The 11,734-nt window shown below is 36.0% G+C and overlaps 1 protein-coding gene across 2 annotated transcripts in view; it reads right to left on the bottom strand.

The window, feature by feature from the left end:
- Plxdc2 (plexin domain containing 2) overlaps positions 1 to 11,734 on the bottom strand; it is a 390,910-nt gene that overhangs the window by 79,794 nt on the left and 299,382 nt on the right. For both annotated transcript variants that reach the window (XM_031369076.1, XM_031369075.1), the window contains exons 7-8: positions 7,989 to 8,088; positions 113 to 208 (exon numbers count right to left, since the gene is read on the bottom strand). In XM_031369076.1, coding sequence (XP_031224936.1) covers positions 113 to 208; positions 7,989 to 8,088 — 196 coding nt within the window. The remainder of the gene's footprint in view (positions 1 to 112; positions 209 to 7,988; positions 8,089 to 11,734) is intronic.

Here is an 11,734-nt window from a genome sequence, read left to right as displayed (position 1 = left end):
AAAAAAAAAAAGAATTGCATGCTGAACACAGTAATTATAAACCCCAACTTATTAAACAGACTGTCAAACTTGAAAAATATTCTTCCCATCTCATTCTCTGAAATTGACTTACTGGGGAGTGGGGTCATCTCCACAGCTGAAATGTTGGTAATTTTGGACATTTGTAGTTCTACTCGGTGATATTCATAAATTGTTCTTCTTCGAACATCTATAAAAATAATAAGAGGAGAGTCAGCTTTGAACATTTCTCCAGTTATAAGCAACAACATTTTAATAATAGAAATACAAATGTTATCCATTCCTGAAAAAAGCCACTTCAGCTTTAACTGGGAATAAGCTGTGTCATCTTGCTATTGAGATTCCATGAGTCGAATCCTTCAAACTATGGAAAGTTGTCAAGGATCCTCTAAGGTCATGCGTGTGGTACAGTGAGTTGGAGGCCTGCTCACTCAGGGAAATATAAATAAAAATCTTATATGTACAAGATACAGGGGTTTAGTTTTGTAATTATCATGTTCTCCCCTGGGTAGACTTTAACTTGAAGCTGTCTTAAGTGGGAAAGTATATAAATATTTGTATTCATTATGTCATTCACTGGAAAACATGTTTTGTTCATGAGACTGAAAAACAATTTTTAAAGAGACTAATCAATTCACTTTTTGTATAATTGAAAGAATCATATATATTCTCCTCAATCATTAATAACTAAGGAAGGATAAACGTCCTCAGTCATTAGAAAAAAAATATGATGTCTTGATTTACGTTTCCCTGAAGTGAGGAATCAGACCATCTTCTTTTGTCTTTAACCTTTGAAGAAAAGAAAATCACTGTATATTTTTCTCTTTGTGAAGAATAAATTGCTAATATATTTCTTTCCTGTGTGTTCTGCACACATGAGAAAGTTGGCAAGTTTGGAAAATGTACATCATATTAGCGCATTTTTAACACATTGGTACACTGTTCATTCATATTCTACTTTAAAACCTCCGCTAGTGGCAGTGGGTGAGGATGGTGGTTCAATTGCCTGCCCAGTCACCAACTATTTACAGATGAATTTAACAAGGGTAAAATTAATGAGAATCATTTTGTTTGGTGACCCGCCAGTCAACAACAGTTTCCAAATGGTTGCTTCTGTCATATTTGAGAGATGATTCTTTTAAAATAACCCAACTCATTAGGAATTTATTCACTGCTTTGCCCTGGCAAACCTGGAAGCTTTCATATGGTTTCAGAAATATATTTAGTTCATGTGTCTTCAAGAAAATAAACCACAATACATGTATATTACTTCAATTAATTTCTTATAATTTTTTCTCAAAAACATAAGATTCACTATCAATGAATGGCATTTACAAATCAGAATACAAAATAAAATAAACTTTCATAGAGTAATGCCCAGAGAAAATAAAGTCCAGTGATGGAGATATTCTGGTGATATGATTCAGTGTGCAAATGTTGCACCTTTAGTTTGAAAAAGTCTGACTACCAAGAGGGAAGAAACACTATGTTCTCTCATACAGAAATTCTAAGATTCTTATCTCTCTCCACATCCATCCCCAGTGGATTAGCTGGATTCTTCTTTGCTTTCCTGTATTAAAAGCAAATACTCACAAGAGAAAATAATGATAATTCCTCTATTGCCTTATCCTTACATTTACTAGGTATCTCAATGCTTTGAACACTAACATATGTTTTGATACCATATTCTTATTTGCATTGCCCATGGTGCCCAATGGTTATATCATATATTCGTGTTCTAGTTCAAATTGATCCCAGCCCTCAGTACCAGCTGCTCAGGACTTGTAAACAGTAGATCCTGTACATCACAAGGCTCATGAACAGCATGAAGATCCAGGGAAAGAAAACAAAAAGGAAAAACAGGACACTATTCAACAGTTATAAGTTTCGCATCCAAAGAGATAGTAACAGATTTTGGTATTAGATGTTAAAAAAGAAGCACATAGAAAAAAATTTAACGTGTTAGTTACAAAGTTTTTTTTAATTCTTTTCTACTTCCAAAACATGTCAGTCAAACATTAAATAGAACAGCATAGACCTGACTGGCTAGGATGTGCTCATCTCTACCTCATCTCGCATACATCTTTATCATTCTCTCATTACTTTGCAAGATTCAGGACACCATGTAAGCCTAAGGGTCATGTTTCATCATCAGTTAATTTCTCATGTATAAAGGAAATCAGCCCTTTGGTAAAATAACACTCGTTCCCCCTCCGTTCCTCAACCAGCTGACAGATGCTCAAACATGCTTCATTCCTTTATTCCTTCAGGAGTCATCTGCCCAGTGAATTAGAATCAAGGTTGGGAGAGGAGCACCATGTGGCATCCTCACAGCCTGTGTCAACCATGGTTCTCCAGGTCCTACAAAAGTACACCTCCCTGCTCCCACGACTTAGAGAAAGATTAGGTAATGCCCACTTTTAAAGTCATTATTAAATCTCATGCCATTAGTTATTAAGTCTTATGCCATTAATTACATTATTTTTTTCAGACAGAGAAAAAAAGAGATGACAGCTTCATGAAATGAAAATTAGTAGAACAGTATGATTTTTTTTTCAACCCTAGAATCAACTGTTGAACAAAAGAAGCCCAGTCTAAAGAGTGGATAGCATTTAGGGCTCAGTCATTTAGATGCCTGGCCTACACCACAATATTCCAAACTAATGAAAAGGAAGTTTTTGATATCAAAATTCAGTTGGGAAAATTAAGATGCCAGCATGTTTATAGGTGCAGGTAACCAAGCTGGCTAAAATAACATTCATCCTTGTGTAGAAGCTAGGTGTAAATTAAACAAATATTTGAGGGAAGCAGTTAATAAAATGTTGGTAAATTTTAAGGCAAATAAAAATAGAAAAGTAAGAAAAGAATATAGTATCAAGTTATAATATAACAAACAAACTCAATTTTAACTGGGTAGCAAATTTCAGCAAAGATTGTTTTTCAACATGAGCCCCTCTGCTTTATGGAATAAGGCAGTTACTGAGAAGGGTATGCAAAGATAAATTCTACATTGAGTGGTTGAGTGATAGAAAACACTTTATGTTTACTTGGGCTTGTTTACATCAATTAATTCCATCCCATTCAGCATCCAGCAAATGTGCATTGAGCAAACGAAAATACAAATGCCTTCACTTTAACCTTGTGTTAAAATTGTATCTGTGGTGCTTAGGATTTTATATTATAAACAACATAAATTCGCTACTGTGAATAAATCAAAAAGCAATTTCAGTAAGTAAAAACTTGCTCTTCCTTGGCATATGGGGGCTCTTATGAAAAGTCACTGAAGACACACACGGTTAAATGAAATAGCTTAACTAGAGTTTCCAAGGGAGAAGTATCTTGTTCATGGCATCCATAGAGTGGCTCTCACACGTTTAAGGTTTATGAATTAGTGTTTTCTAATATCCAAAGAGTTCTGAGTTCTGTGGAATATTGTTTGTTTGTTTGTTTTTAAATTCACCTCAGTGGGCTGAGAGATCAGACAGTGTATGAGCACTTGCCCAATTCATTCAGGAGATGGCTGGAGATTGCTGTGCACCAGCCTTTCTGGGTAGTGTGCAGATAAGTAAATCCCTGAGCTCCTGGCCAGCTACCCTCTAGGGTGGCTAGGGAAGCGAAGCTTCTGTTTCAGTGAGACTCGCTCATAGTAAGAAGGAAGAGAGTGGCAGAGGGGGACCCACAAAGTCCTGCCCTACTATGGTCTCTGTATGGGCACTAAGAGATATGCTACAAGTATGCTGTTTTCTACCACAGATAGAAAAACAGACACACACTCAAACACACATTCTCTCAAACACAGAAAGACATTTTCTCATACATAGTCACTCATACACATATACAAACATTCTCTTAAGCACACAGATGGACATTTTCATACAAATATATGCACACATACACTCAAACACACAGACAAATACCCCCAACACATATATACACACAAACATAGATACACACAAGCACAAATACTGCCACTACTATCTAAATACATTTTAAAAACTCAAGGCAAGACCAACCAAATAAAGAACATTAATAATATATGAATTAAAGTAAAGTATCATTTTGCAGAACACCCTTTAATAAGAGGGTATTCATAACAGAGGGCATCCTTTTTTTTATTTATCGTTTCATTGAGTCTTTGGTGAGGTACCAAAAGCCCGAGAATCAAAGGAGCTAAGGGTACAGTGCTGCAAAGGGAAACAATTCTGCATTCTACAGAATGAATAATTTTGAAAGGCTTTGCACTTGGAGAGAATGGAGATCAGCTTATACCATTCACTGGAGATTTATAGGCTGATCTGGCCTAAGTGAACTCAGGAACAGAGGACTTTGAAAATAATAAACTAGGCTCTTCTAGAATGCAAGCACTGTGAAATAATTTAGAAGAATAAAATCACAGAATTGTTTGTGTTTTCACCTCCCATCAAAAGTTATAATTGTTAAATTACAAATGACTATACCCTATGATCAAATCAAAATTATAAATTATTGTTTATAAAATTATTATGTTTCAAATTTACTATTGAATGGGTACACTTATACTTGAAAAATTCATTATTAATCATATTTAATTCTTAAGTTATTTTAAAAGTGAAAATAGTATTTATTTATGTAAATATTATACATGGTAGTCAAAATTTGATTTAAAGCTAAGCATATATGAGGTTTATTTTTGCCATGTCTGCCATGGCTATGGCAGCCAATCACCACATGTTGTTCTTGAACTTAAAATTACTTAATTAAGTATAAATTAACATTTAGTGTTTCATCTTTAGTAGTCAAAATAGAAGTGTATCTTTGTCACATTTACATAGTAAGCTCATGGTCAAGTGTTGGACCTTATGAACAAGAAAGGAAGCATTCGGGATCAGCGTGTTATGTCTCCAAACATGAAAAACATTGCTCCTATGTCAAAACTTGTACAAATGAATGTCTTCCAGAGCTCAAATACAAGGGACTTTTGAGACACTTTGCTATACCAATTAACTGAAGTTTTTGTTTGTTTGTTTTTTGGACACTACAGGGTATCCTCATTGAGATATGCAATATAACAGAACAAAGGCTCCAGAGAGCATTAGCAAGGTCAATGTATTTGATACAGGAATTACTGATGAAAAAGCTTGATATATGAAAGTGACAGATAATATTGATGAGGAGATGCACAGATGGAAATATCCAAAGGGATTTGTATACTGTCCCTCTCATGGCTTGTGGTAGAAAATTTTCAGTCAGACTAGCAGCTATACAGTTAAGCATCCTTGCTAAAATTGTATTTGTGTCTTAAAAGTAAGCTTCACAGTTTTAAGTTGCTTGGTTTTGGCTTTGTCCTTCAGGGACCCATATAGCACTATGACATTTCTACTTCTACTTCAGGAAATGAAATCCTTGTTAAGCTCAGAGGGTGGGGGGGCAGTGAGGCTGGTGAAGAAGGTCAGTTAGCACCCAGAAGTTAAAAATTCACATTGGAATACTAAGTTGGAGGAGAAAGAAGCAAGGGGATGTCGTTAGCAAATGTTAATATGAGAAGCAACATCTATGACCAATCACTAGAGAGTTAACATAATTATGAAATGAAACAAATTCCCCATTACTTGATTTAATAACTGGTTATTCTCAAAACACACTCAGTTACAAGAGCAGAAACAAAATCTACAGAGGTATTGTTCCCAATTGTGAGACTTCCTAACATAATTTTGTAAGGGACTTAAATATTTACTTATATTGTGCTAGCATAAGTAGCAGTAAATAATGAATCTCTAGAAATTTCCTAGGATTAGAGGCTTGGGGAATCATGCTTTGTATTAGAGAAACCTTGCGTTTTCTACATTCTGACATTAAAATTGTATATTTATTTTCTCTTTCAGCTGATCATTAAATGAAACTATGCTTTTCTTATACAGGAATTTATATGACATACTGGTGTACTTGGTAACATGTGGACACATTCCTGAAGAGAGTAACATTTTCCTGCTCCTAGGATGATTTTAAAGCAGAACACATCAATCCCCGTGTCTCATTACCGCCTGATATAATATCAGGAGGGGAGCATTAGAAACTACATTTCTTTTTGGCTAATATTTTTTCCTGCAGAATGAATAGTAAGGTCAACAAGAGCTCTGGGTGCCATTCCAAGTAGGCAGCTGCTGGGGAATGGATTGGCTCTGAACTCTTAAGTCTCCTTAATGTTTGTGAAGTGAATACTGAGTCCTAGGAGCATACATAATCTGCTCTCAAGATTCACCAGGATTTGACGAATTTATTTAATGTAATTTATACTTTGGAGAATTCTTTCCCTTAAAATTATCATTTCACAGCCTGAGTTTGCTTCCTAAATCACATTTTAGGAGCCTAAATTCCAAGCACAACTATTTGATCAGGGAAAACACAAATATAATATCGCATATTAAAAGACTTTTCTAGAATATAATATTTTGTTCTTTGGTGGGTTTGCTCTTTCTAAAGCAGTGTATCAGAATGGCTGTGTGGGATATAGTGCCTTCTGAGGAAGTGGCACATAAGCCCTTTTCCATGGATGGAAGGAAAGGACGAATAAGCCAAAGCCAGAGTTTCTTTTTCTTTTTTCTTGTTGAATAACTGACTTGAGTCATGCCTGATTTAACTCTTCTGAGAGGAAGAATGTGCAGACACTCCTCTTCCAACAGTGGCAACTTTGACTTTCCAGGGCTCAGTCTCCTATTAAGAGTTCTCTCAGGAAGCCATTATGTTGCCTTACACACACTAATGTGCCTTCGCTTTGTTCTCAGTGCAATTCGTTTTCTGAAAAATCTCCTTTGATTTAAAATTTTCCTTGAATATTACTTATTGCTGTTTCTGAGATAACAAGCAGAAAGCTGATGGAGGGTGTACATATTCTTAACTGAGTATCATGTCCACTTATAAAAAAAAATATCTTATGGCGAGAGAACTCTTGAATATTAGCAGTCACAACATCTCTTTGGAAAGTCTAGTTTCCACTCCATTTACTTCTTGCAATTGAGAGATGACATAATTAACAGAATCATCTCAAGTCTGTTCCAAGTAGTGTATATATGTGATAAATTAAGTCTACCCCTAATGAAATAAAGGAAGGACTTGAAAATGGGGAACTACATGATCTACCTTCTAAATGAACTTTTCTTCTACTCCTTGCTTTAAATAAATATACTCAAGGGAACAAGCAAACACTCCCAGGATCTGCACCCTAAAGGATCTCTCAGGATTATTTTAGCAGGAAAGTAGAGGAGGTTTAAAAATCAGAATATTTAGAAGGTGCTCAGAACCACACAAAATACAGCCAACACAAAAACGTTCTCTTTTCTCTTTCGTGTTTTGATGCTTTGATGAGTTCAGAGCCTCGGCACATGCTAAGTGCCTTCTCTACTACTTCATATACCCCTCGTAACATTTTAATCAGCAGAATTCAGGAATGTTTTCTGACTTTATAAATTATAAACAGCATCAGCAAAAATAGTATTATCAAAAAGGAAAATCTGTCTTCTCTGGTAAATACAGTTTCATTTACATATTTATTTGCTTAAATTCCCTGGTTTTATAAAGCATGTTATCTATAAAATGGCAAAAACCATTTTCTGATAAAATTATTAAAAATTAATAAATAAACATTGAACACTGTAGGACTGTCAACTAAATAATTGTCACTGTTTTACAACCATTTTGCTACTACTGTTGCTGTTACAGAACTTTTTAACTCAGCATGTACACCAGAGTCCTAAAACAGTCAAAGTCAAAGATCTGCAGATTGACCTTGTCCTTTCTCTTTCCCTAAGTTTATCAATTCAGGAGTAATGGAGATAGAAAAACCCAATCAGAGTTATTAATATACACCACATAATAGAATTAACAAGTAGCCTTTAGTGTAGTGAGTTTTTCTGAATTTCACTCATTTGAGGTCATTGCTTCTAGAATTGAACCCCATAGAAGAATCTACTCTTAATTACCCTTCTTCTACCTACTGGGTATTTGCTGGATCCTGTGGACTACGACAAATGCGTCAGACAACCCGACTTTCACTGGATGGTTGGTGGAGCTTATCTGTGTGACCAAGACAGGGATCTAGAAAAGAAGCAGAAGATGTCTGTGTATTAGATCAGAATGGTACTCAGGCACAGGGGTATAGTCATCATATTTAATGAACAAAATAAGATACTAGAGATATGTGACTAGAGAATAAACATGATATATCACAGAAAACAGATGACAATGTCTCAAATCTCATCTGTTAAATACTACCTATGAGATATAGTGACAAGAAAGCATGGGGTCATGTGTTTGACAACTTGATAGTGATACAAATAGATTCTCAGAGATATAATTGTTGTTAGGAGCTATAAAAATATCACATGCACAAGTATACCATGACTCATACTATCTGTAATTTCTGCAAGATAAATTCTTTCTTGTTATTATTATTGTTTGTTTTCATATATAACTTCATTCTATATTTAATCTTATGGAGTTTTTCAACTCCTGTTTATAAGTCTATAAACATAAAGACCTATAATGATAAGAATATTATGTAACATATATTTAATCACACCATCACTGATGATTATATTAATCACACAATACATGACTGGTTAAGTGTATAATTAAATCAATCAGGTGTAATGCTAGTAGCTATCCTATTGGAAGTGCCTAGGAAAACTTATAAGGTGATATAGAATTTCTCAGGTCTCATAACCTGAAATTGAATCTTAAGGAAGTTAAAGATTGTGATATGGCACATACTTATATTTTCAACTGAAAGCCTAGGACACATTGCTTATACATGAGATATTATCAATTCCAAATTAGAACTTTTTTGCAGGTATTCTGGATTTAGGAAAGATTCTACTGAACAGGCTTAGTATATTTAGTATATTTATTACTAGATTCATACACTCACACACAAACACACACACACACAAAACCAAAAAAAAAAAAAAACCCAGAAATAAGCCCATATTCAATAACATGTCAGGGAATAAAGTTAAATTATTAAATATTAAATTATTAGTATCAAAATAAAGGTCATGGTGATTTATGCTTGTAATACAGCACTGGGGAGGTGAGATGGAGGCAGGAGAATTGGAAATTAAATGTCATTTGGGAGACATAATCTGAGTGTGAAGATATCTATGAGTACATAAAACCATCTAAAAATATGATCTCTAAAAGAGAGCATCAAAATAACCCATTTTTCTTTACAAGTTCCTCTTGCCAGGTATTTTTTATAGTGACAAAACACACACTAATAAGTTGTATTAGTGCCCAGTATCTATACTCTAGGTTTTGAAGTAACATAGTGTTACTGGTATTTAAAATAGACTCCCAATCTAACAAATGAAAAAAGGATATAGGCATATAATCAAAACTTCTCTGCCAAGTTATATTTTAAAGAGTAGTTTGAAATTAACATTAAAGTTTCATTGATGGCACTGATCATTTTTTTCCAGTCTTCAAAACTGAGTTTTGGGGTAAAGTTGCAGATAATTTTGAGGTGTTAAAATACTTCTTCCTCTCCAAATTAATTCCAGGATAGAATTTAATAATGCCATCAATTGAGTGATTCTGCTACTTTGTAATGTATACTGTGTATACACAGCAGACCATGTTTATTGAGTTATGTGTTTTAGTACCTGCATCCTAAGAATTTACCTCTAGATTATACATTTCAACTTTTCTGCCTCTTTCCAATCTCTTCCCTTCTCAACCCTCTTTTATTTTCATTTGTTTTCTCTGCCTCTTTCTTTTCTTATCCTTTCTTCTTTTCCTCCATGTCTATCTTCTCCTTTGGTGCTCTACCTATTGTGGGTTAATTATACTCATGGGCTCAGTTCAAGTCTTCTTTTGTCCATATTCCTTGTTTTCTGATTTGTAGTATCTTCTTACACTGACTATGTGGGTGGTCACATGACCAAAGCAAACAAAAAAACAAAAAGTGGTAGTAGACCATTTTAGTTCCTTTCTTGGTCTTTGTCACTGTCTTGAAAGGTTATGTTAATTCACTATGTAATCAAGAAAGAAGAAGGTATGTTTGTTGTTTTGCTTTGTTTTGTTTGTTTCCCAGAAGGCTTCATCCTTGATTGCTCACTGCTGCTCAATCTCCCAATGTCTTAGTCAGGGATTCTATTCCTGCACAAACATCACGACCAAGAAGCAAGTTGAGGAGGAAAGGGTTTATTGAGCATACACTCCACATTGCTGTTGATCACCAGAGGAAGTCAGGACTGGAACTCAGGCAGGTCAGGAAGCAGGAGCTGACACAGAGGCCATGGAGAAATGTTACTTACTGGCTTGCTTCTCCACACTTGCTCAGCCTGCTCTTTTATAGAACCCAAGACTTCCAGCCCAGGGATGGCATGACCCACAAGGGGCCCTACCCCCTTGATCACTAATTTGAGAAAATGCCACACAGCTGGATCTCAGGGGGCACTTCCCCAACTGAAGCTCCCTTCTCTGTGATAATTCCAGCCTGTGTCAAGTTGACACACAAAACAAGCCAGTACACCCAGCTAATAACCGACACACAAGGAACCGTATGTAATGACACATTTAAGATGAGTATGGTCTGACTTTCCTCTACAAGGAGGAGAGTTGATGAAGTTGTCTCTAATAAGATGAATTTATACCAGAAATTAAAGGAATGAAAAGGGCCTGGCCTGTGGAAAAGTTCTTGGTAGAGAACCCAGCTTGAGTGAGTTGCTTTTGATAGTTTTACTAAATAGTTACCATAAGGCTGTTACAGAGAAAGGAACCAAGGGTAGGAGGGTGAGAGGTGGTAATCTCAAGACGATTGGAATCTATGGCTGTGACATAAGGTTTCCAAAAGATCAGAAAGATTTGGCTGGACGTTGTAGTGCACATCTGTAACTCTTGCAGTTGAGAGATAAAGGTAGGAGGTTGACAGTTCAAGACTATCATGGATGACATAAAATGACCCCTAAATAAGGGAAAATGAAAACAAGCAAAACCTACATCCCCAAACTAATCCAGCTTCAAGAACCAAAGCACATAAGGAAAGATTTGGAGAGCTCTAGGCAGAAGCATGAAATTTCTTTACATTTGTAAAATGAAAGGGCAGCATGGTGTCTGTCATGGAATCAACGCAGTCCAGGGCAAAGAAAGACAAAGAAGGTCAAGCATCACAGTGGTCTAAGGGAGCATCACAGTGGTCTAGGAGAGCATCACAGTGGTCTAAGAGAGATCATCACAGTGGTCTAGGAGAGCATCACAGTGGTCTAAGGGAGCATCACAGTGGTCTAGGAGAGCATCACAGTGGTCTAAGGGAGCATCACAGTGGTCTAGGAGAGCATCAAAGTGGTCTAAGAGATCATCACAGTGGTCTAAGAGAGAGCATCACAGTGATCTAAGAGAGAGCATCACAGTGCTCTAAGAGAGAGCATCACAGTGCTCTAAGAGAAAGCATCACAGTGGTCTAAGAGAGCATCACAGTGTTCTAAGAGAGCATCACAGTAGTCTAAGAGAGAGCATCACAGTGGTCTAAGAGAGAGCATCACAGTGCTCTAAGAGAGAGCATCACAGTGGTCTAAGAGAGCATCACAGTGCTCTAAGAGAGAGCATCACAGTGCTCTAAGAGAGAGCATCCCAGTGGTCTAAGAGAGCATCACAGTGTTCTAAGAGAGAGCATGACAGTGCTCTAAGAGAGAGCATCACAGTGTTCTAAGAGAGCATCACAGTGGTCTAAGAGAGAGCATCA

Source organism: Mastomys coucha, unplaced genomic scaffold (genome assembly GCF_008632895.1).
Source record: "Mastomys coucha isolate ucsf_1 unplaced genomic scaffold, UCSF_Mcou_1 pScaffold15, whole genome shotgun sequence".
Classification (NCBI taxonomy): Eukaryota; Metazoa; Chordata; class Mammalia; order Rodentia; family Muridae; genus Mastomys; species Mastomys coucha.
This window is presented reverse-complemented; position numbering and strand designations above follow the sequence as displayed.